This window comes from Coregonus clupeaformis, chromosome 15 (genome assembly GCF_020615455.1).
Source record: "Coregonus clupeaformis isolate EN_2021a chromosome 15, ASM2061545v1, whole genome shotgun sequence".
NCBI lineage: Eukaryota > Metazoa > Chordata > Actinopteri > Salmoniformes > Salmonidae > Coregonus > Coregonus clupeaformis.
The window spans coordinates 49,033,267-49,058,980 of NC_059206.1; the positions used below are offsets into that span (position 1 = coordinate 49,033,267).

Below are 25,714 nucleotides of genomic sequence, written 5' to 3' on the forward strand. Positions count from 1 at the left end.
TTGATTGGCATTTCTCCTGCTATTTTGTGTGTTCCCAGGGGGCCTGCAGGCTATAGGGGAGCTGCTCCAAGTGGACTGTGAAATCTATGGCCTCACTAGCGATCACTACAGCGTCACTCTGAGGAGATATGCTGGCATGGCCCTCACCAACCTCACCTTTGGGGATGTTGCCAATAAGGTGCGCTTCTTCAGACTATGTAGCCTAACCTCAGATATAGATTGATTGTGTGTGGAATTGTGACAGAACGTTTTGGGATATCTACCTTATGGCTGGTTCCCCATGTCCAGATTAAGCCTATTTCTAGAGTAAAAACAACTTTGAATCTCCATTGAGCATGCTTATTAGTCTAGGAGTAGGCTCAATCTGAGTCCGGTAACCCTTCCCATATTTGTGCTTACACCTGAGAGTAAGAGTGTCTTAAAGGATAATCTTGTTGAAAAAGTATGGCTTCAACTTAATAATAAGAATCTTTCTGTGTCTTCAATCCTCAGGCCACACTGTGTTCCATGAAGGGATGCATGAGGGCCATGGTGGCTCAGCTGAAGTCTGAGAGTGAGGATCTACAGCAGGTGATTGCCAGTGTGTTGAGGAACTTGTCCTGGCGTGCGGATGTGAACAGTAAGAAGACCCTCCGCGAGGTGGGCAGCGTCAGGGCTCTGATGGAGTGTGCATTGGAGGTACAGAAGGTGAGACACGTCATGAATACACTTTCAATTAAAGGTCACCTTATAAGCATCCACAATGGTTACTTTGATACAAATACATAATTAGGAGCACATCATGTAGAAATATTTGAATGAAATGTCCAATAGGAATTTTATCAAGATATTTGCCTAAAGATGTATTCAATGGCTAACAAAGTTTGTCCTCTTTCCCTTTTATAGGAGTCTACTCTGAAGAGTGTCCTCAGTGCCCTGTGGAACCTGTCAGCTCACTGCACTGAAAACAAAGCTGATATCTGTGCTGTTGAGGGGGCTTTGGCCTTCCTGGTTAGCACTCTGACGTACCGAAGCCAAACCAATACCCTCGCCATCATCGAAAGTGGAGGAGGCATCTTGCGCAACGTGTCTAGTCTCATTGCTACAAATGAAGATCACAGGTATGTTATCTAAAATCAAAAGTGATTAACTATAGTATTATGCTGTTAAATATTATAATTGTTTTATATTGTACTGTATCCCCAGTAGTAATTCTTACACTTGAAAGCTGACAAGACCATATGTTTCCTTCTCTGTCTGTAGGCAAATCCTGAGAGAGAACAGCTGTCTTCAGACACTTCTGCAGCACCTGAAGTCTCACAGCCTGACTATCGTGAGCAACGCGTGCGGCACTCTGTGGAACCTCTCTGCCCGCAACGCAAAGGACCAGGAGGCCTTGTGGGACATGGGTGCTGTGAGCATGCTGAAGAACCTAATCCACTCCAAACACAAGATGATCGCCATGGGCAGCGCTGCAGCACTGAGGAACCTCATGGCCAACAGGCCAGCCAAATATAAGGACGCCAACATCATGTCGCCTGGATCCAGCCTGCCCTCTCTTCACGTCAGGAAACAGAAAGCCTTGATCGAGGAACTGGACTCTCAGCAACTCTCTGAGACATTTGACAACATTGACAATTTAAGCCCCAAGGCGTCCCACAGGGGTAAACCAAGCAGGCACAAGCAGAATGTCTATAGTGATTACGATGGTGTCTCTAGATCGGATGGGTTTAGCCCCAACAGTGTGCCTGTGCGCTCCCCTTACGTGAACACACCAGTTCTGTCAAGCCCGTCACCCAGAGAGAACCCAAGGGGGAACATAGATAGTGTTAGGGCTGAGAGGGATCGAAGCCAGGACAGAGACAGACTGAGGGGTGCACCCGGGGGTTTCCACCCAGATCATGACTCTAAGAGAATGCAGATGCCTGCCACAACAGCAGCTCAGATCGCCATGGTGATGGAGGAGGTGAAAAGCATTCACTTACTGACTGGTCTGGATGACCGGTCACCAGAGAGCCCTAATCAAGACCCTCACCGTACCACTGCAGCACATGGTCATTCAAATATACACCCCTCCACTAAGCCCGATCACTCGGGCAGAACTTGTCCAATGCCCAAGTTAGAATACAGGGCGTCCAACGACAGTCTCAACAGTGTCAATAGCACTGACGGTTATGGCAAAAGAGGCCAGATGAAGCCATCTGTGGACACGTACTCTGAGGATGATGAGGGGAAGTGTTGCGTCTATAGAAAATATCCTGCAGACCTCGCTCATAAAATCCACAATGCAAACCACATGGAAGATGATGATGGAGAAGTTGACACACCCATCAATTACAGCCTAAAGTATTCTGACGAGCAGCTGAACTCTGGTCGGCAAAGTCCAAGCCAAAATGAAAGGTGGGCAAGGCCTAAGCACATGGAGGAGGAGATGAAACGGACAGATCAGAGGTCTGTGCGATCTCAAAGCCCAGGCTACCCCATGTACACGGAGGGCAACTGTGAGGGCAAGGAAAAACTGAAGTACAAACCCAGGTTTGTGCAAACAGAAATGCCACAGGGATTCAGATCAAGGAACACCAACCAACATCAACAAGATCAAAGCAATGCTGGCCCCACTCAAGGAATTAACAAAAAGATGAACAACCAGACTATGTGCCAGTCTGTGGATGATTACGGTGATGACAAACCAACCAATTATAATGAGCGATACTCAGAGGAAGAACAACAAGATGAGCAGCCGACCAACTACAGCATGAAGTACAACGAGGAACATCATGCAGAACAACCCATTGATTACAGTCTGAAATACTCAGACTCCTCCTCCCAAAAATCCATGTTTAGTCATTCAAAGTCATCCTCCACTCAAAGCTCAGTGAAAGAGCATCTGAGCCAAGATGGTTCCACATCATCCGTGACATCCATAAAGAATGCAGGAAGACAAATGCAGCTACATCCCTCCTCAGCTCAAACGAGATCAGGGCCAACTCGGCCAGGCCAGAAGAACACAATATGCAAACCCCCTACCGTCAATCAAGAGACACTACAAACGTACTGCGTTGAGGACACACCCATCTGTTTCTCAAGAGGTAGCTCTCTGTCATCCTTGTCCTCAGAGGAGGATGAAATGGAGGGCTGCAAGAGGAATGTAAATGCTGCTAGTAACTACCCAACTCTTCCCATCTCTGAGAAAGATTCCACTGGCGGTCAAACACAAGAACAACGCACGACCGAGAGCCAGTCATCTGTGCAGTATGTCCGAATGAAGCCTCCAAGGAATAGTCAAGTTCATGGAGATGGATCCAGACATCACAAAGCTGAGTTTTCATCTGGAGCCAAATCACCATCCAAAAGTGGCGCACAGACCCCCAAAAGCCCCCCAGAACACTATGCGCAGGAGACACCCCTCATGTTCAGCAGATGCACATCTGTAAGCTCTCTTGACAGCTTTGAGAGCCATTCCATCGCTAGCTCTATACAGAGTGAATTGTGTAGCGGGATGCCCAGTGGAATAATCAGCCCAAGCGATCTGCCCGACAGCCCTGGTCAGACCATGCCTCCGAGCCGAAGCAAAACACCACCACCCCCACAACATCAACATCCACCCCCAATGAAACACAAAAAGGTGCCTCCTCCGCCTCCTCCTAGGGCAGATATGGCTCCAAGGCATGCTGCCGTACACACTGCTGTCCAGAAAGTCCAGGTGCTTCCGGATAATGATGCCCTCCTACACTTTGCGACAGAGAGTACCCCAGAAGGATTCTCTTGCGCATCCAGCCTCAGTGCTTTAAGCTTAGATGAACCTTACATTCAGAAAGATAATGAGCTCAAGATCATGCCTCCTGTTCACGAAGACGACCAGGGAAATGAGGCTGAACATGAGAATGATGACACTACAGAACCCCCAAGCCAAGAGAAGCGTTCACCTGGAGAGACGGAAAAAGACATTTTGGATGATTCAGATGATGACGATATAGAAATACTGGAGGCTTGCATAAACTCAGCCATGCCAACAAAGTCATCAAGAAAACCCAAAAAGCAATCACCTTCCAACACTACTTCTAGAATACCACCACCTACTGCCCGTAAACCAAGCCAACTTCCTGTGTACAAATTACTCCCTTCACAAACCCGAGGACAACAGAAGACTGTGAACTTTGCCCATGGAGAGGACATGCCTAGGGTTTACTGTGTAGAGGGAACACCTATCAATTTCTCAACGGCCACATCTCTCAGCGACCTAACCATTGATTCACCCCCTAATGAGCTGGCCAATGCTGAAAGCTGTGCTCCTCCTCGTGCAGAAGTATCATCCAGTCAAAGAAGGGACACTATTCCAGAAGGTAAAAGTACAGAGGAAAAAGATGCAGGTGTTACTTCCTCCTCCACACAAGCTGCCGCAACAGAAAATGAAGGGGATGATATTTTAGCAGAGTGTATCAGTTCAGCCATGCCAAAAGGTAAAATCCACAAGCCCTTTAGAATACAGAAAATGTACGATCAACCACCGCATCCGTCAGCTTCTCCTGTTAGCCTAGTCCAGCAGGAGGTTGAAAAGAAGCCCACTTCCCCTGTTAAACCAATGCCACAGAGTAGTGAGTACAGAGCTAGGATGATTAAGAAACCCCAGCCTCCATTCAACTTTTCTTCATACTCTGATAAAAACAAAGAAACCAAAATGCAAGAGCCAAAAATGGCATCCAGAGATTTCACAGATAAGCCACCAAATGCAGAGGAGGGGCCACGGCCAGGGTTTGCTTTTGACTCACCACAGCATTACACACCAATAGAGGGTACACCCTATTGCTTCTCACGCAATGATTCACTGAGTTCATTGGACTTTGAGGATGATGAACCTGACCTCGCCAAGGAAAAGGCAGAACTCAGAAAAGACAAAGACCAGAGAAAAGCTTCAACAAAAAACAGTGGAAAGCCATCCTTAAGGGCAAACAGGTCAAATTTACCACAGACTGCTCCAACAAAACCTCTGCAACAGAAGCAGGCAGTATTTCCACAAGCATCCAAAGAAAACATGGGGCCAGTGCCAGATGAGAAGCAGAAGTTTTCCATTGAAGACACACCAATGTGTTTCTCTAGAAACTCATCTCTCAGCTCGTTAAGTGACATTGACCAAGAAAACAACAACAAAGACCTCCAGCCAAAAGAAGAGGAGGATGTAACTCAGGTGGAAGCTCCTGTAAGACCACAAGTCTCTGGTTACACACCAAAAGCCTTTCATGTTGAAGATACCCCTGTGTGTTTTTCAAGAAACAGTTCACTCAGCTCACTAAGCATTGATTCAGAAGATGACCTTCTACAAGAGTGCATCAGTTCAGCCATGCCAAAAAAGAAAAAACAGACAGCGAGAAATAAAGGGGGGAATGACCAAGGAGATGCCACTGAGGAGAAAAGTATGGATGGCATTTTAGCCGAGGAGCCAGATCTCATATTAGATCTCACTGATACACATAGTCCAGTTTCTGAACAAGCCTTATCGCCAGACTCTGAGTCATTTGATTGGAAGGCCATCCAAGAGGGTGCCAATTCCATCGTCAGCAGTTTGCACCAGGCAGCTGCTAGCCTCTCTAGACAAGGCTCATCTGACTCTGACTCAATCCTCTCCCTCAAATCTGGAATATCCCTTGGGTCTCCCTTTCACTTACCCTTAAATTCAGAGGATAATAAATCTGCATCCGACAAAGCAGGACGCCCACGGATATTAAAACCTGGTGAAAAGAGCACTTTAGAAGCCAAAAAGAAAGAAAAGGAAGAGGAAGCAGCAAAAGCTCTTAAAGGGGGCAAGAAAGTCTACAAAAGTCTCATAACAGGAAAACCACGCGCTATCACTGAGACCCCAGCCTCGTTACAGCAGAGGCAGACGGCCCCTACTGTTCCGATCTCTCGTGGGAGGACAATGATCCATGTCCCTGGTGTTAGAAGCAGTTCTCCAAGCACTAGCCCAGTCCAAAAGAAGCCTCCAGCCCGCGGTCCAGCCTCAGTCTCAAAAATCCCCCCCACCCAAGGGCAGTGTTCCAGTAATTCACACAGAAGCATCAAACCACCTGCTAAATCTGACCCTAGTCCTGCCAGGGATCAGCCTGGATCTCAATCGGGATCAAGTAAAGCTTCGTCACGATCTGGATCCAGAGACTCCACACCATCCAGGCCAGCTCAGCAGTCCTTGACCACCAGACCCATGCAGTCACCTGGTCGCACCTCTGTGTCACCTGGAAGAAATGGTCTGGGCTCCTCTAACAAATTATCCCAAATACCTCGCACTGCTTCTCCAAGCACATCGTCAACCAAGTCTTCTTGTTCTGGCAGGATGTCCTACACCTCCCCTGGAAGACAGATGGGTCAGCAAACGCCACCCAAGCAGACTGGCTTAACTAGAAGCACTAGCGGAATCCCTAGGAGTGAATCTGCCTCAAAGAGTCTAAATCAGTGTGGAGTTGCTGGCACTTCTAAGAAGCAAGATTTGTCCAGGATGTCATCCACAAAGTCAAGTGGAAGTGAGTCAGACCGGTCGGAGAAACCTGCCCTAGTTCGCCAGTCTACGTTCATCAAAGAGGCCCCTAGTCCAACACTGAAGAGGAAATTGGAAGAGTCTGCCTCGTTCGAGTCTCTGTCCCCCTCTTCTACCAGCCAGTCTCAAACGCCTGTATCAAGCCCGTCTTTGCCAGATATGTCGTTGACTCTGCCCTATCAAGGAAGTCAGGGAAGCAACTGGAAAAAGTCCCCTCAGAGTCAAAATTCCTCCGAAAATGAGGATGGGAAACCTCAAAGGGGAGTGAAACACGACATCTCCAGATCCCATTCAGAAAGCCCCTCCAGGCTCCCTAATCTTAACAGGACAGGGACATGGAAGAGGGAGAACAGCAAACACTCCTCCTCTCTCCCAAGGGTTGGCACCTGGAAGAGAACTGGCAGCTCCTCTTCCATCCTCTCTGCCTCCTCTGAGTCAAGTGAAAAGGGCAAAAGTGAGGATGAACGACAACCACTAAGGTCCCCACACGGCAAAGATGGAAACCCTTTAAAAGGAACATGGAGGAAGATGAAGGACAGTGAAATCTCGCAGTCAGAAGGCCACGATTCTTCCTCCATGGACTCTAACACCATGGCCATGGGGCACCAAATGAGCCCTGCAGTGTCCAAGACTGAAGATGTATGGGTGAGGATTGAGGACTGTCCCATTAACAGCCCGAGGTCTGTAAAATCTCCAACAGCAAACACACCTCCAGTAATCGACAGTGTACTAGTCAAAATGCCCTCTGTTGATCTCTTGACAAGTGAAACCCATCCCAAACAGTGCAAAACTGAAAGTGTAAATGCTCGTAGGCTAGGTTCAGAGACTAATTTAAACTTGTTTAGGAGCAGTGAGAGTCTTGATAAGAAAGGGCCAGACCTCAAGCCTGCTCAGAGCATCATCCCAGAGGCCCATGAACTGCCTGTTGCTGAACGCACCCCTTTTAGCTCCTCCAACTCTAGCAAACATAGCTCACCTAGTGGTGCTGTGGCTGCCAGAGTTAGCCCTTTCAATTACACTCCTAGCCCCAGGAAGAGCAGTGCTGACAGTGCCACACCACCACGACCCTCACAGATACCAACACCTATCAGTGTCACCAACAGTGCAAAAAAGAGAGAATCTAAAGGAGAAAGTGCTGGAGAAAGTGGGTCCTATATTGTAACCTCAGTTTAAGTCCCTTGAGGCTAGATTACACAGACACACACCCATGACCTATGGGAAATGCTTTGACCATACCTAGTGACCTCTGCTGTAAAGAATTATTAAAACAAACACAAAGCAAAGATCATGGATTCGTCACAACTTTTGGTGTAAAAAACAAACATGTAAATAGTAGTGAGTTACTAGAGGGTTATTGTAGTTGATGCCTAGCCTAATTGCTGGGCTCTGTTTCTTTGCTGGTAGGAATGTGGCTGGGACACTTGGTTATCAGAGAGAGAGAGGGAGACCTCTGAAGGATAATGTATGTGAATTTGTACTGTACAGATTTTAATTATGTATTTAATTTAAACCCCTGTAAAGATCCTGAATCTTGTCCGACTTGACCAAGATAATCACTTAAAGTTGCATATTTGGGTTGTTAAAACGATTAAAGATGGACTTTAATGCTACTCCATTATTTTATTTTTTATGAAGCCTACATTTCAGTCAGAAAGAAAATGAATTCTCATTTTTACTACTGCAAATGTATTATAAACTTCCCTTCCTTGCATGACCTGATGGTTTGTTTCCTGAAGTAAAGATGAACATTTGTGGTCACGTGTTGGTAGCTGTAGTGTAACATTTTACACTATTTTATGTGTGCTCTGAAAGTAAAGGAATTAACCGCAAGTTAACCTTAACAAAACTTTTCGAATTAGAAATATTTACATTGGAAAATAGATTATATAAGAGAGTAGATAGATACATTGCTCTGCTGTTTGTTGTTTAATTGTTATCAGGTGAGTTGGATGCTTTTTAACTAAGAGACTATCTCAGAAGGACTGATTGAACACTTTGAACAAAATAAATTATTACTGTAGGTTTTTGGTGTTGGTATATACATTTTTTTAAAAGCTCATTTTACTTTCCCCTGTAATCACTGTAATGCTAAAGCACATAATCAGAGGAGATGTACTATTTTGTTTAGCCAAAAAATTACACTGTGTGAATGACTGTTCATGTTTTTTATTTCTCATGCAATAAAGTAGTGGTTGGATATTCAAAGGAAAAAAGTCAATTTACAAATTGTAAATCAAAATAATAAACGTTAACATTTTTGGTGCAAAAATAGTGTCCAGTGTTACTGAACAGTGGAATGGTTGTGTTTATCAAGCTCTGATAATTTAGTATCCATCTTGAAGATATTTTGGTATTGAATGGAATTTAAGATTTGCTTGCAGTGAATGATTATGAACACAAGTGTCCTTATTGCAGCTATGGTTTGATATACATTGCATTCGGAAAGTATTCAGACCCCTTGACTTTTTACACATTTGGTTATGTTACAGCCTTATTCTAAAAAAGGTAAATTTTTTTATCCCTCAATCTGCACACAATAACCCATAATGACAAACCAAAAACAGGTTTTTAGAAATGTTTGCTAATTTATTAAAAATAAAAAACTGATATCACATTTACGTAAGTATTCAGACCCTTTACTGAGTACTTTGTTGAAGCACCTTTGGCAGCGATTACAGCCTCAAGTCTTCTTTGGTATGACGCTACAAGTTTGGCACACCTGTATTTAGGGAGTTTCTCCTATTCTTTGCAGAGCCTTTCAAGCTCTGTCAGGTTGGATGGGAGCGTTGCTCCACAGCTATTGTCAGGTCCAGGCTCTGGCTGGGCCACTCAAGGACATTCAGAGACTTGTCCCGAAGCCACTCCTGCATTGTCTTGGCTGTGTGCTTAGGGTCATTGTCCTGTTGGAAGGTGAACCTTCGCCCCAGTCTGAGGTCCTGAGCGCTCTGGAGTAGGTTTTCATCAAGGAACTCTCTGTACTTTGCTCCGTTCATCTTTGCCTCGATCCTGACTAGTCTCCCAGTCCCTGCCGCTGAAAAACATCCCCACAGCATGATGCTGCCACCACCATGCTTCACCGTAGGGATGGTGCCAGGTTTCCTCCAGACTTGACGCTTGGCATTGTCCAAATAGTTCAATCTTGGTTTCATCAGACCAGAGAATCTTGTTTCTCATGGTCTGAGAGTCCTTTAGGTGCCTTTTGGCAAACTCCAAGCGGGCTGTCATGTGCCTTTTACTGAGGAGTGGCTTCCGTCTGGCAACTCCACCATAAAGGCCTGATTGGTGGAGTGCTGCAGAGATGGTTGTCCTTCTGGAAGGTTCTCCCATCTCCACAGAGGAACTCTGGAGCTCTGTCAGAGTGACCATTGGGTTCTTGGCCACCTCCCTGACCAAGACCCTTCTCCACCGATTGCTCAGTTTGGCTGGGCGGCCAGCTCTAGGAAGAGTCTTGGTGGTTCCAGACTTCTTCCATTTAAGAATGATGGAGGCCACTGTGTTCTTGGGGACCTTCAATGCTGCAGACATTTTTTGGTACCCTTCCCCAGATCTGTGCCTCGACACAATCCTGTCTCAGAGCTCTATGGACAATTCCTTCAACCTCATGGCTTGGTTTTTGCTCTGACATGCACTGTCAACCGTGGGACCTTATATAGACAGGTGTGTGCCTTTCCAAATCATGCCCAATCAAATGAATTTACCACAGATGGACTCAATCAAGTTGTAGAAACATCTCAAGGATAATCAATGAAAACAGGATGCAACTGAGCTCAATTTCGAGTGTCATAGCAAAGGGTCTGAATACTTAGGTAAATAAGGTGTGTGTATATATATATATATAAAAAAAATTAGCAAACATTTCTAAAAACGTGTTTTTGTGTTGTCATTATGGGGTATTGTGTGTAGATTGCTGAGAATGTAATTATTTTTTTCATCCTTTTTAAAATAAGGCTGTAAGGTAACAAAGTGGAAAAAGTCAAGGGGTCTGAATACTTTATGAAGGCACTGTACAAGCAAAGGGGATATGGGCATTTATTCATAACACCAATACATAAACATTTCTTGACAGTTGTATGTGTTGCAATAACTGTCATCCGATCAACGTTTATATACCCCCATATCACACACTAACAAACAATTAATTAATTGGTGAGAGAGGTCTCATCACTTTCATTTGTAACACTTGTAGCTTTAGAATCGCGGCAAAGTTGGTTTCTGTTTCAATTCAGTCGTGTTCGCGTGGGTCAACCAAAATCACTCTAATGTGCCTCCCACAATACAGGTGATGGCTGCATGGTGCAGTTGGTGAGAAGTACTGCAGCGACTTAAAGCTGAGAGGAAGAGGAATTCACAACTCGGAGGAAAATCTGTCTCCCTCCAGCAGGTGGCGTTTTCTCGTTATTTCGCCACCAAGCGAGGAGTTTTTGTATGGAGGTCAGAGTGTCAAATTTAGTCAACAAAAAATGAATGGCTTATTTGCTACGTGAGGTTTAATTGATCGAATAGAAGTTTCGTAATGCTTAAGTTGTACTTATATAAGTAGGACACGTAACATCCCGGCAACTTTGAGAAAAAACACTTTATACCGGAGTCGTCTGCATATTCATGTTATGAGTCTGGTAGCATCTCCTTTGAATACCGGCGGTTGACGTCAATAACTAATCAAATGTAAAAATTATAATTACAATAATGAGATGTATCCACCAATCCAAAGAAAAGATAGGCGGGAGCTAGACAGCCAACCGTGTTGCTTTGTTGACAACGACTCCCATTGTTAGGGCGGAGAGACGTGTATCTTGTCGGTATATCCGTAATCTTTGCTTAAAGGCAACCATCAAAAGCTGCATGCCCTTTGATCACATGGTTTTTGTAAAGTAGTCAAGGTTCCTGTCGCTGTAGTTTCCACTAGTTACCACAGCCACAAAGTCAGAATATCACCATATCGTAAATATGAATGAAAACAACAAATTGCTTTTTAGTCTTAACTTAAGGTCAGGGTTAGTCATAAGGTTAGCAGTGTGGTTAAGGATAGGGTTGCGGTTAAGGTTTAACGTCAGATTTTGGAAGAAAGGCGGGTTTATGAATTTGGCTGCGTTAACTAGTGACGACCTATCTGTGGCTGTTGTAACTAGTGACGACCCAGTACTGTCTTTGCAGTTAACTTCAACCTAGCTTCCTTTTCCGCTGAAAACCGGATGTGGGAACTCAATAAGGTTTAGCCACAATAGGGGCATTTTGCGGATCATCTTCAAAATAAAAGTCCCGCATTGAAAGTGATTCAAAATGATTGAAATTTTTATTTTAGTCATTTAGCAGACGCTCTTATCCAGAGCGACTTCGAGTTAGTGAGTGCATACATTTTCATACTGGACCCCCGTGGGAAATAGTGGAATCATGCCCTATTTGGACTAGATAATGCTAAAAAGGCCGGAATGTTGTTATAAAAATTAAACAAAAGACAATAATTAGTTAATTTGACACACAAAAAATAAAAATCTTGAAATCGCACTGTGGATGTATTAGACTTTAGGATTGCGTGGAGGGCCTAACCTATGGATGTTGCACCCATGAAATTAGGTATCAGCCTACTTACTCAGTGACACTCACAGAACACAACTGTGTAAAGTATACACAAATATTAGCATCTTAGCTCTTATAACAGGATTTTTACTGTGGGAAATCACCTTTCCAGTCAGTCTATTGTGTGTATTGGACATTCATATTGCACTGTGCAGCCTAACCTATGGAATGGCTGAATAGTGAGGTGATTTCCCACAGTTAAAGTTCCCAAATATGAGCTACAACGCTAATATTTGTGTAAACTCTTCAGAATTTTAATCTGTGGGTGTCACCAAGTAGGCTGATACCCCAATTCATGGACCCAAGATACATAAGGCTGTACAGTGCATATAAGTATGCCCCCACAGGAGGCTGCTGAGGGAGAACGGCTCATAATAATAAATAATAATTTATTATTATTTTATAATAATGGCCGGAGGGGAGTAAATTGAATGGCATCAAACACATGGAAACCATATGTTTGATGTATTTGACACAATTCCACTCCAGCCATTACCACGAGCCCGTTCTCCCCAATTAAGGTGCCACCATCCTCCTGTGGACTGTGGCCCCAATGCAATTCTAAAGTGTAATACATCCACAGTGCAATTTCAACAAATTAACTAAATATTGTCTTTTGTTGAATTTATATAACATTCCGACCTTATTTAGCATTATCTAGTCCAAATATGGCATGATTCCACTATTTGTATCCGTTTGAATCGCTTTCAATTAGGAGCTTTTATTTTGAAGGCAAGGCGCAAATTCCACTATTGTGGCTAGCTTTATACAGGTCCCAGCTAGCGAGCTAGGAAGCTAACGCGAACTCTGTGCTAGTGTGTTCTGAGAAAATGTCTCCGCTAAGTGATAATCCAGCTGAAAAAGAAAGGTAGGTAATATTAGATGCATATCTCTTGTTTTTCCATGAAACGTTTGTGAATAGAAGTCCTAACGTTACCTGTGAACAGAAAAACAAGCGAAGAGAAGACAGCCATATGTGTTAGCTAAATTAGTTAGCTCACACTAGCTAGCGTGCCAACGAAAATCGGTAGCCAACATTGAAGTTAGTTGGCTAGCCATTTTCTTTGTCGTTACAAATGAAAAGACGTATGAACTTGTAATTGTATTGTTGGATGCAGTTGAGGCGGCAGTAGCGTTTGTTAGCTAGCTGTTGCTATTCACGTGACGTGTGCAACCCTACTTGAGTGCACTGAATCCAGATGAAATGAGCTAGATAGCAAATTTAGCAGCTGGCCAATTAGATAGCCATCAAGTTATGAATAGCTAGTTACCTAACATGTTCTTCCTGATTTACTCTGTTGCAGGTTTATCTGCATATACCCTTCCTATGTAAACAGTAAGAAGACCCTAGCAGAGGGGAGACGGATACCTGCTGAAAAGGTAAACCAAATCTGCAACATTGTTCTAATTTATTTGGTTCAATGCATGGTGGACCACTTGCTATTGCCGATCTATCTTGGTAAATTGACACATACACACCACTATGGTCTACCTTTACCACAAGTATACACTTCTTGATACTGATTCATTATAGCCTATGTCAGCCAAACTCAATTGGTGGTCCGGATCCAGAGAAGGGTCAATCCGGACCCGACAACATCGCATTTTGTTATATAAAAGTAAATACATTATTTTTAAACGGCTTTTAAAAAATCAACGGGCGCAGTGGCCTCTTTAACTCAGCGGTCTCTTTAACTCAGCGGCCTCTCGCTCTCTCTCGAAGCAACGCCCACCTCTACTAGTGCCCTTTCTAATCCAATCGCGTGGTTATATGCAAATATAAGAGGCCGCGTTTTACCCTATCACATTAATCAAAATATCCTTAGCGGAACCTTGGGACAAACAGGCAGAAATATTTGGCCGCGGTTCAACTGTAAATATCACAGAAAGAAGGAGCTTAGTTACCAGTATCTTTGTTAATATGGCTTGTTCAAAAAAATGAAAAGTTTACTCTGAAAAACCGTATGTTCAAAGACGAGTGGACGGAACAGTATTTATTTATTCTCCCCGCAACTAGCACAAAACCAATTTGCCTGATATGCATTGAGTCCGTAGCTCTCGTGAAAAGTGCCAATGTTAAGCGCCATTATGACACCAGGCATAGTAAATTCGATCAGACGTATCCCCTGAACACGGAGGTGAGAACAAACAAGATTAACCAACTCAAATCCCAATAAGTCCTTTAAGATTCCCTGACAGCCCAATAACGTGCAATGGCGTGTTCACTGAGGATAGCTTGGGTTTTGGGAAAACACACACAAAATAAAAGCTTTTTCAGACGCTGAGATGGTAAAATAGTGCATGTGTGAAGTTGCTGACACCTTGCTTGAAGCTAAACAAAAAGATGAGCTCAGGGAAGAAAATGTGGCTTTGAAGGAGCAGGTTGGTGATTGTGGCCCTGTCACTTTCTGGGGAAAGATGGTGCCTGCAGCTGATGTCCCTGTTCTCAAGAAACTGGCACTATACATCCTGACCATGTTTGGCTCCACATAACAGCTGTGAATCAGCCTTCTCCACAATTAACTTTTTAATTAAGTTTTAATTAATTCTTAGTCTCATTTAATGTATTTAATGTACATTTTATAAAAAACATGTTTTCTAAGTCGTAGACGACTATGTTTGTTACTACACTGTACCACAGCGCCGATAATGGACATTTGTGTCACTGGACCTTCTCTAATAGTAGTTGAGTACCCCTGGCCTATGTCCTCAAGAGTGTGTTGAGGGATAAGGCTGACATCTTGGTTTTCCGCTCTGTACTCAACCAGGCAGTGGAGAATCCTACTTGTGCTGAGATCCGTGATGTGTTGACAGCAGCGGGGGCAAATGTTCTTGTGGAGGTAATGACCAATATTACATCAATAATGGATTGCAAAGCTACATATGGTGCTTTACATAGGAGGGGAACTCTTCATTCATTACCATTGTGTAGCTCGCACCTAGGTGATTCGACAACAGCCATTTTCCATCGTCAAACACGTCACCATAAGTTAGGGGTATGGCATTGCCTGATTATAAGTCTCTAATTGTTGTTCAATTGACCAACCACAGAACAAGATGTACTCCAGAGAGTGGAACAGAGACGTGACATTCAGAGGAAGAGTACGTGTTCAGTTAAAGCAGGAGGATGGAACTCTCTGCTCAGACAAGTTTGCATCACGTGAGTTTGTGAAGGGGAGGAGCAATGGCCTATGGTTCAAATTAGCCAAACTGGAAGCAATGCAGTCTGTTTTCATCATCAACCGGTCTCACAACGCACAGTTGTGTGTGTGACACCATTTACTTTTTTTTTTATGCTTTGCTTTCCTTCTGATTGTCCCTAAAGGTAAAGACGTGATGATCTACTGTGCTGAGATGATCCCCAAACTGAAGACCAGGACCCAGAAGGGTGCAGGGGCAGACTCAGGCTCCCAGCAAGGGGAGGGCAGCAAGAAAAGCAAGAAGAAGAGGAAGTAGAGGCCCTGTCCAGTCACACAAAGGTCCCCATATTACTGTTCAGTTTACTGTAAGAAACCAAGCAAGGAAGGAAGTCTGTCACAAGGAACTGGCAAGTGTCAAACAGAAAGAGTGAGAAAATACAAATTTATGTGAGGTAATTATTTTGTATAGGCCCGTATGTATGATGCTATGATGTGATATGCCATCAGTCACATGTAAACATGTATATTTTGTGAATGTTATGTATACATCAAAGTATTCTGTTTCAATTGCTGATTGACTGCCCTGTGGTCTTAGGGAAATGAAAGTCAAATAAACAATGATTGCTTCCACTTTGTTCTGACAGTGAGAATCAATTGTATTATTCTAGTCAAGCTATTATGACACTTAACTTTTTCTTTTACCCATCCCTTATTTGCATTATTATTTTTTTTACAGATATTTCTTTCCTCATCTGTGTCTATATAAAATAAATAAATGACTTGAGGTCACACATACAAAGCATGTCAAATGTTTTCACTTGTTTCAATTTATTTAGGCAGGTTTCATGCTTAGTTTTTAACTATACTGAACAAAAATATAAACGCAACATGCAAAAATGTCATTGCTTTTCCTGAGTTATATTTCATATGAGGAAATTGGTCAATTCAAATAAATTCATTAGGCGCTAATCTATGGATTTCACATGACTGGGAGTAAGATATGCATCGGTTGGTCAAACATACTTAAAAAAAAAAAATAGGCCTCACAATGGGTCTTGGGATCTCGTCACTGTATTTTTGTGCATTCAAATTGCCATTGATAAAATGCAATTGTGTCCGTAGCTTATGCCTGCCCATATACCCCACTGCCATCATGGGGCACTATTCACAACATTGACATTAGCAAACCGCTCGCCCACATGACACCATACACATGGTCTGCGGTTTTGAGGCTGGTTGGACGTTCTACCAAATTAATTAAAGCGACGTTGGAGGCGGCTTATAGTAGAGAAATGAACATTAAATTATCTGGCAACAGCTCTGGGTGACATTCCTGCAGTCAGCATGCCAATTGCACGCTCCCTCAACTTGAGGCATCTATGTCATTGTGTTGTGTGACAAACCTGCACATTTTATAGTGGCCTTTTATTGTCCCCAGCACAAGGTGCACCTGTGTAATGATTATGCTGTTTAGTCAGCTTCTTCATATGCCACACCCGTCAGGTGGATGGATTATCTTGGCAAATGAGAAATGTTCACTAACAGGGATGTAAACAAATATGTGCACAAAACTTGAGAGAAATAAGCTTTTTGTGCTTATGGAACATTTCTGGGATCTTTTATTTCAGCTCATGAAACATGGGACCAACACTTTACATGTTGCGTTCATATTTTTGTTCAGTGTATAATGTAATGAATTGAGATTCAATGTTTTGTTCAGTAAACACCATAGACCTACATCTATCCAGTGTTTCTGCTTTTATTTGATGATGACACGGCAGTGCTTATTCTAATAATAATATGCCATTTAGCAGACGCTTTTATCCAAAGCGACTTACAGTCATGCGTGCATTCATTTTTTGTGTGTACGTGTGGTCCCGGGGATCGAACCCACTACCTTGGCGTTACAAGCGCCGTGCTCTACCAGCTGAGCTACAGAGGACCATTCTAAGATTGTGCAGAGTTGTCTCTAATATATGTGGTTAGATTTGGGGTATTTTCTTGAGTAATAATTTGCCTACTGGTTATTGGATAGCTGGTGTCAATAGTTGCTCATGTAGTTTCCTGTGGGTTTGTCTCAGTTCTCTGTTGTGCGTTAACCCTGTGGTAACGTTTAGAAAGGAGAGCTCAACGATAATGTAAGGTTGCAAGTTTTCAGTATAATTTTTGGTGAACTCTTGCGTTGCACCTGTTAAGTTATTAACTTAAGTGGAAAATACTGAGGTATTGTGATAATATTTTAAGACAATTGTTTTGCACATAAAATGTAAAGGCCTTAAAAGCCACAGGTTCTGCTAAATTATATATTGCATTGTGACAAGTAATATACAAACTAACAAACAACATTCCGAATGTATTGTAGATTGAACAGTTTCAATTCTAATTCAGTTAATTTAGTCTCAGATGGTATATAGACAGTATGAATGTGGCCCTCAATCATGAATGATTATTAGTGACATCACAGGCAACACCTTTGTCATCTGGATAGCTAGAGTCAAGATGAAGAGGACAGTCAACACCATCTGGTTTGTTAACCTGGCTGTGGCTGACCTGCTCTGCTGTGTCTCCATCCCTTTCTCTATGGCTGAAATCATACTGAACCACCACTGGCCCTATGGAAAGGCTATGTGCAAGGTTCTCCCTAACGTCGTCGTCCTCAACATGTTCGCCAGGGTCTTCACTCTGGTCCTTATCAGTTTGGACCGCTTTGCCCTGGTCATCCTGCCTGTCTGGGCCCAGAACCACCGGAGCCTCACCCTGGCCTGGCTGCTGTGTGGTCTGGCCTGGGTACTGGCCCTGCTCCTCAGCCTCCCCTCTATGATCTACAGAGGAATAGTAGTCCTTGGAGATATGAACACGACACTGTGCACCTATCACCACCTACTAGACGAAACTGAGGGCAACCAGTCGGCCATTACAGCTATCAAAGCCACCCACGTCACCAGGCTAGTGCTCGGCTTCCTCGTCCCCTGTTGGTCATCGCTGTCTGCTACCTGCTCATCGGCAGGAGGGTGAGCAGTGGCCGCTTTAAATCCCATAGGTCCTTCCGGATCATATTGGGTGTTGTGGCTGTGTTCTTTATGTGCTGGCTGCCGTATCACATCATAGGGCTGGGGCTGGTGATGGAGTATGGAGGGGAGGCCTCGGAAGACATGGCCCAGGCTCTGGAACCCCTGGCCATCTCTCTGGCTTACGTCAACAGCTGCCTCAACCCTCTTCTGTATGTCTTCATGGGTCAGGACTTCAAGGAGAGGGCCAGGGTGTCTCTTAGGAAAATATTTGAGAATGTATTCAGCAAGGATGTGACAATGCGTTCCTCTGTGTACTCTAAAGGACAGTCAGCTGTCACGGTCCACAAACTCATCTGAGGCTCATGTCTAAGTCAGACAAAAAATAAAAGGAAACACTCTTGTGTCATAGTTACACATTATGTAGATGAAAAAGCATGTGTTGGTGTTTTCTGACTGGTTGAGGTACTAAATGAGCATAATCTCATTAAGAAGCAATTAAGAAATTAGACATTGACCAAAACAAAAGATGATTTGAAGTGCCATAATATGGACTTGGTCTTTTACCAAATATATCTATCTTCTGTATACCACCCCTACCTTGTCAAAACACAACTGATTGGCAAAACACAACTGATTCCACAAATTAACTTTTAACAAGGCACACCTGTTAATTGAAATGCATTCCAGGTGACTACCTCATGAAGCTGGTTAAGAGAATGCCAAGCGTGTGCAAAGCTGTCATCAAGGCAAAGGGTGGCTACTTTGAAGAATCTCAAATATAAAATATATTTTGATTTGTTTAACACTTTTTTGGTTACTACATGATTCCATATGTGTTATTTCATAGTTTTGATGTCTTCACTATTATTCTACAATGTACAAAATAGTAAAAATTAAGAAAAACCCTTGAATGAGTAGGTGTGTCCAAACATTTGACTGGTACTGTATGTAAATGAGATATTTCTGTATTTCAATTTTAAAAAATGTGCAAAACTTAAGAAAAACATGTTTTCACTTTGTCATTATGGGGTATTGTGTGTAGATGGGTGAGATAGAGAAATCAATTTAATCCATTTTGAATTCAGGCTGTAACACAACAAAATGTGGAATAAGTCAAGAGGTATGAATACTTTCTCAAGGCACTGTAGATGACCAGCAGGGTCAAATAATAATCACTGTGGTTATAGAGGGTGCAACACGTCAGCACCTCAGGAGTAAATTACTCTGTAATGTTCTACTCCGTAATGTTATACTGTACCATCTCCCAATCTTGTACATTTTGTCAAATCATTTCTATTTTGATCCTTGGCCATTGATAATGTATGATTTTACACTTCTCAAACACAGTCACATGATGCTGTATACCAGATATTTTAGTTTATTCTAATTAAATTCTTTTTTTTGTAAGAAAAAGCTAACAGCACTCCCTTGCATAGCTTATCTTAACATCAATACATAAGTAGACACCCTAAACACGTTGACATAGTGTCAATTCAAAGCACAATTCTATAATAATAAATAATAATAATATGCCATTTAGCAGACGCTTTTATCCAAAGCGACTTACAGTCATGCGTGCATACATTTTTTGTGTATGGGTGGTCCCGGGGATCGAACCCACTACCTTGGCGTTACAAGCGCCGTGCTCTACCAGCTGAGCTATAGAGGACCACATATTCTCGTTAAACTGATGACTGAGAGACTAACTTCTCCTCTCAGATAAAGGAACTAGGCCTATAACTAGGGCTTAACACATTTCTCAGAAACCTCGGAAACTGTCCACATGCATTTTGTCTTTATTCAAATGAGTGGTTTAAATTTCACACACTTTCTGCTCTCTCTATGTTGCCACTGGGTCTGGAGTTGAATTTTACACAGAATAATAGAATATTCATGCAAATGAATTATGTTAAACATTATGAAATTCTATCTATATTCAGGCCCGGAAATTGGGACAATTACACATTTCTATGGTTTCTCTATACTTTCCATACTTTTCTTTCTTGAAAAAACATACCATATTCTGTCAATCTTCATCATGTCTCCTCCCGATCACATTGTATATTCCTCCAACACTCCGAACAAAGTTAAACAACAACAAATTACCCCACCTGTCACCATGACTGTCACTCTGACATACAGTCAAGTCTTCACATACGCCCCTGTACTTATTTTACTTTAAAACAGATGGTCGCCTCAAGACTACGACATGAGTGTTAATGACAAAGTCTGTACAGCATGGCTCTGCAACTAATCATTCGGTGACATCCCATCCATCTGACTTTTTGCCGTACCGTCTCCCTCACAAGAAGTAAAAATCACTTCAGGTATAGTATTTCACCTCAATCTATTGTCTTCATGTCATCATCTAAAATGGAGAAGTTAGTCCTAGTTAACCCTCTATCATTAGTCAGGGTACCAGTCTTTTTAGCTAATATTCCACTCCTTGTCACTCCTGTAAATTTCCAAAGATTGTCTTTGGCAAATGACAGGAGTTGCAATGAGTGGAATGTAATAGCTGAACAGAGATGGCAACCAGGCTAATCTACGTATCATGCCCTCAGTCAGATGGTTTAAAATGATGTAGATTCTAGAATGTAGATTAGAAGGTCATTGACTGGGTATCTTGAAGGCCTGTTGGGGTATCTTGAAGGCCTGTTGGGTCATCTTGGCCCTTCTGATGTGATTCTCTTCGAAACGCTCCAGCTGCTGGTTCTGATGCTTCAGCCTCCTGAGCCACTCCTCCCGCAGCCTGTTGGAAGGATGATGAACATTACCATCTCTACTTCATAGAGAATCAATCTGATAAAATAATTGACAGTGTGATACATGGAGGACTTGCAATTACAGCATAACATCTATGTAGAATACAACACCAAAACCTATCATGGCTCTATGAAGTGCATTTTCTTATCACCATGTCTAATATTTACACATCTCTTTAGGAGTAAAATATGTTTTCCTCAGCCTTTTTAATGTCCTGCAGCAATGGTCCTTTAACGCAAAGATGACTTTAATAACTAACGCATTGATTTACTAATTAACATAGTGTCACCTCCACTGGTCTCCCTGTCACTCACATAAACAAGATGTTACCATGACACATGATCCTATTCAAACCTACAACATGTCCATCAACAAGCACCAAGGGGAATGTTAATAATAAGGATTCCTGGTATTTCAGGCCTCGCGGCTGGCCACATGACACAGATGCCACATTTCGCAATGCTAATCATATCTCTAATGATCAGACAGGGGTTCAAATACTATTTGAAATAATCTCAAGTACTTAATGGACCACCTATAGAGCCATTTTCTGTTTACCATCAAATGTCATGCTCATCATAACATCAAAATGCTCCTTAGCAGGATGCTGATGTTGGGACTTTGACAAACTGAACAGTGAGTGAGTGATGACCAAGAAAACACACAAGATTGTTGGCTATAACTATGTTCAACAAGTATATTAACCTTCTTGCTTTATCTAACTCTATTTGTGATATTTTACCTTGCCACACTGGCTTGCTAGCTGCGATCTGCAATGTTGTAGACGATAACCATCTGATTACGTGTTCATTATTGCACAAGCTGCATTTGAAGTTGCATGTGATCGTATCCACTGCTAGGTAAACAACAAGGTTTCTGATGACAAACTGTGCAACTTCTCATGGCGTGGCTGGGAAATGGGTCTATAGAATGGTCCCAAAACGGCAAACTCCGCACACCTGGCACTCCAGGCAGGCTAGAGCAAATGCTCAAAGTATTTTGAACCCAGGTCTGAACACAATACACCAGTGCCTCAGCATTAGGCCTAATGCTGGTAGTGGAGTTATGAGACATACAGTATTTCCTGACCTCTCCACCTTTCTTTCACTCATCCCTCTCTCCCTCCCTCCATCCTCCCCTCGCTGGCAGCAATTACCTTTGCAGTCAGCTATTTCATTTTGTAACGAAGGGGATTTGTGCATCACACAGATACACATATTAATACAGGGAGGATCAGCCTTTAAAGCCCATTGTGTTATTCTGTGTGTGAACAATCAATAGGGCTGCTTTAGAGAGCTCATCCCAGCTGTTCCAAAGGAAACACATTCTGCTCACATTGATTAGTCACAGGACCAAAGAGGAAGGATTAGGGTGCATTTATAACACTCTACGTTCTAATCCCTACTGACCTTACTGCAGCGGCAGAGCACAGCACACTGCCTGACTGCCTGTCTCCCTGCCTGCCTGCCTACCTACCTGACTGCCTGCATATCTTCCTTCTTGTCTCCCTGCCTGTTTGCCTGCCTGTCTGTAGATAAGCTCTGTAGCCTACCCGCCTCAGCCTGCCATCGATTAGAACTCATTTGCATGTAATTTATGCTTCAAGGGTGCAAGGCGTGTTGTCTTGGTTACTGTGGGTTAAGTTCTGAGCAGCATCTCAAGAACAGATGCTCATTATGAGGAGATTGGTTCTGATATTAGACTAGTTCCTGTCCTATGCAGAATTTACTTATAGGCTACCAAACCAACAGGCTGTGTTGCAGTAAAGAAACACTGTAGAAAATCCACTTTTCTACAGCACTATTCTTCATAACAGTGATGGTATACAGTGGGGAAAAAAGTATTTAGTCAGCCACCAATTGTGCAAGTTCTCCCACTTAAAAAGATGAGAGAGGCCTGTAATTTTCATCATAGGTACACGTCAACTATGACAGACAAAATGAGGAAAAAAAATCCAGAAAATCACATTGTAGGATTTTTAATGAATTTATTTGCAAATTATGGTGGAAAATAAGTATTTGGTCAATAACAAAAGTTTCTCAATACTTTGTTATATACCCTTTGTTGGCAATGACACAGGTCAAACATTTTCTGTAAGTCTTCACAAGGTTTTCACACACTGTTGCTGGTATTTTGGCCCATTCCTCCATGCAGATCTCCTCTAGAGCAGTGATGTTTTGGGGCTGTCGCTGGGCAACACGGACTTTCAACTCCCTCCAAAGATTTTCTATGGGGTTGAGATCTGGAGACTGGCTAGGCCACTCCAGGACCTTGAAATGCTTCTTACGAAGCCACTCCTTCGTTGCCCGGGCGGTGTGTTTGGGATCATTGTCATGCTGAAAGACCCAGCCACGTTTCATCTTCAATGCCCTTGCTGATGGAAGGAGGTTTTCACTCAAAATCTCACGATACATGGCCCCATTCATTCTTTCCTTTACACAGATCAGTCGTCCTGGTCCCTTTGCAGAAAAACAGCCCCAAAGCATGATGTTTCCATCCCCATGCTTCACAGTAGTTTTTTTTATTTTTTTTATTTCACCTTTATTTAACCAGGTAAACCAGTTGAGAACAAGTTCTCATTTACAACTGCGACCTGGCCAAGATAAAGCATAGCAGTGCGATAAAAACAAACACAGAGTTACATATGGGGTAAAACAAAACAAAGTCAAAAATACAACAGAAATACATATAATATACAGTGTGCAAATTTAGCAAGTTATGGAGGTAGGCAATAAAATAGGCTATAGTGCAAAATAATTACAATTAGTATTAACACTGGAATGATAGATGTGCAAGAGATGATGTGCAAATAGAGATACTGGGGTACAAATGAGCAAAATAGATAACAATATAGGGATGAGGTAGTTGGGCGGGCTAATTTCAGATGGGCTGTGTACAGGTGCAGTGATCGGTAAGGTGCTCTGACAACTGATGCTTAAAGTTAGTGAGGGAGATAAGTGTCTCCAGCTTCAGAGATTTTTGCAATTTGTTCCAGTCATTGGCAGCAGAGAACTGGAAGGAATTGCGGCCAAAGGAGGTGTTGGCTTTGGGGATGACCAGTGAGATATACCCGCTGGAGCGCAGACTACGGGTGGGTGTTGCTATGGTGACCAATGAGCTAAGATAAGGCGGGGATTTGCCTAGCAGTGATTTATAGATGGCCTGGAGCCAGTGGGTTTGGCGACGAATATGTAGTGAGGACCAGCCAACAAGAGCGTACAGGTCACAGTGGTGGGTATTATATGGGGCTTTGAAAACAAAACGGATGGCACTGTGATAGACTACATCCAATTTGCTGAGTAGAGTGTTGGAGGCTATTTTGTAAATGACATCGCCGAAGTCAAGGATCGGTAGGATAGTCAGTTTTACGAGGGCATGTTTGGCAGCATGAGTGAAGGAGGCTTTGTTGCGAAATAGGAAACCGATTCTAGATTTAGGTATGGTGTTCTTTGGATGCAACTCAGCATTATTTGTCCTCCAAACACGACGAGTTGAGTTTTTACCAAAAAGTTCTATTTTGGTTTCATCTGACCATATGACATTCTCCCAATCCTCTTCTGGATCATCCAAATGCACTCTAGCAAACTTCAGACGGGCCTGGACATGTACTGGCTTAAGCAGGGGGACACGTCTCGCACTGCAGGATTTGAGTCCCTGGCGGCGTAGTGTGTTACTGATGGTAGGCTTTGTTACTTTGGTCCCAGCTCTCTGCAGGTCATTCACTAGGTCCCACCGTGTGGTTCTGGGATTTTTGCTCACCGTTCTTGTGATCATTTTGACCCCACGGGGTGAGATCTTGCGTGGAGCCCCAGATGGAGGGAGATTATCAGTGGTCTTGTATGTCTTCCATTTCCTAATAATTGCTCCCACAGTTGATTTCTTCAAACCAAGCTGCTTACCTATTGCAGATTCAGTCTACCCAGCCTGGTGCAGGTCTACAATTTTGTTTCTGGTGTCCTTTGACAACTCTTTGGTCTTGGCCATAGTGGAGTTTGGAGTGTGACTGTTTGAGGTTGTGGACAGGTGTCTTTTATACTGATAACAAGTTCAAACAGGTGCCATTAATACAGGTAACGAGTGGAGGACATAGGAGCCTCTTAAAGAAGAAGTTACAGGTCTGTGAGAGCCAGAAATCTTGCTTGTTTGTAGGTGACCAAATACTTATTTTCCACCATAATTTGCAAATAAGTTCATTAAAAATCCTACAATGTGATTTTCAGATTTTTTTTTTCTCAATTTGTCTGTCATAGTTGACGTGTACCTATGATGAAAATTACAGGCCTCTCTCATCTTTTTAAGTGGGAGAACTTGCACAATTGGTGGCTGACTAAATACTTTTTTCCCCCACTGTATAGTTGATAAGGCAGTGTGGCTATTGACAGAGATACTTATTTTGACAAAGCACTGCTCTTCATTCTGGATTCCTCATTCCCCATCATATCGCTGTGACTTTCGATTTTCTCCTCCCAGTATTTCTTTAGCTTGTGTTTATCATGGATCCGAGCCAAGCTCATGTTCTGAAAGAAAGGAAGGAAGGAAGGAAGGAAGGAAGGAAGGAAGGAAGGAAGGAAGGAAGGAAGGAAGGAAGGAAGGAAGGAAGGAAGGAAGGAAGGAAGGAAGGAAGGAAGGAAGGAAGGAAGGAAGGAGTAATTTCAATTCAGGATAACATTTTAGCCTGAAACTCAGGCAAATGTTTATCGTTACAATTTTAATGT

The 25,714-nt window shown here is 42.9% G+C and overlaps 2 protein-coding genes and 1 pseudogene across 7 annotated transcripts in view; all 3 read left to right on the forward strand.

Annotated features, from left to right (window-relative positions):
* The window catches only part of LOC121582828 (adenomatous polyposis coli protein-like), a 64,754-nt gene extending 56,354 nt beyond the window's left edge, over window positions 1–8,400 (forward strand). For all 6 annotated transcript variants that reach the window (XM_041898952.2, XM_041898956.2, XM_041898955.2 and 3 more), the window contains 4 exons: window positions 39–178; window positions 493–687; window positions 886–1,100; window positions 1,243–8,400. In XM_041898952.2, the coding sequence (XP_041754886.2) occupies window positions 39–178; window positions 493–687; window positions 886–1,100; window positions 1,243–7,678 (6,986 nt within the window). In that variant the 3' untranslated portion in view covers window positions 7,679–8,400. The remainder of the gene's footprint in view (window positions 1–38; window positions 179–492; window positions 688–885; window positions 1,101–1,242) is intronic.
* A 4,433-nt stretch (window positions 8,401–12,833) lies between these two features.
* On the forward strand, window positions 12,834–16,024 carry srp19 (signal recognition particle 19). Its single transcript, XM_041898957.2, has 5 exons — window positions 12,834–12,950; window positions 13,387–13,462; window positions 14,851–14,922; window positions 15,134–15,242; window positions 15,408–16,024. Exons 1-5 carry the CDS (start codon window positions 12,913–12,915, stop codon window positions 15,536–15,538), a joined length of 426 nt encoding a protein of 141 aa, XP_041754891.1. The 5' UTR covers window positions 12,834–12,912; the 3' UTR covers window positions 15,539–16,024.
* Window positions 16,025–17,664: 1,640 nt separating this feature from the next.
* Window positions 17,665–18,771, forward strand: LOC121583549 (annotated as a pseudogene).
* Window positions 18,772–25,714: the final 6,943 nt, after the last annotated feature.

What these genes read in the sequence shown, in the direction of transcription:
- srp19 (XM_041898957.2), top strand. Translation starts at nt 12,913, where the DNA reads ATGTCTCCGCTAAGTGATAATCCAGCTGAAAAAGAAAG. An exon ending in GACGGATACCTGCTGAAAAG is followed by an intron (nt 13,463 to 14,850) that starts GTAAACCAAATC and finishes GTACTCAACCAG; the next exon opens with GCAGTGGAGAATCCTACTTG. An exon ending in GGGCAAATGTTCTTGTGGAG is followed by an intron (nt 14,923 to 15,133) that starts GTAATGACCAAT and finishes GACCAACCACAG; the next exon opens with AACAAGATGTACTCCAGAGA.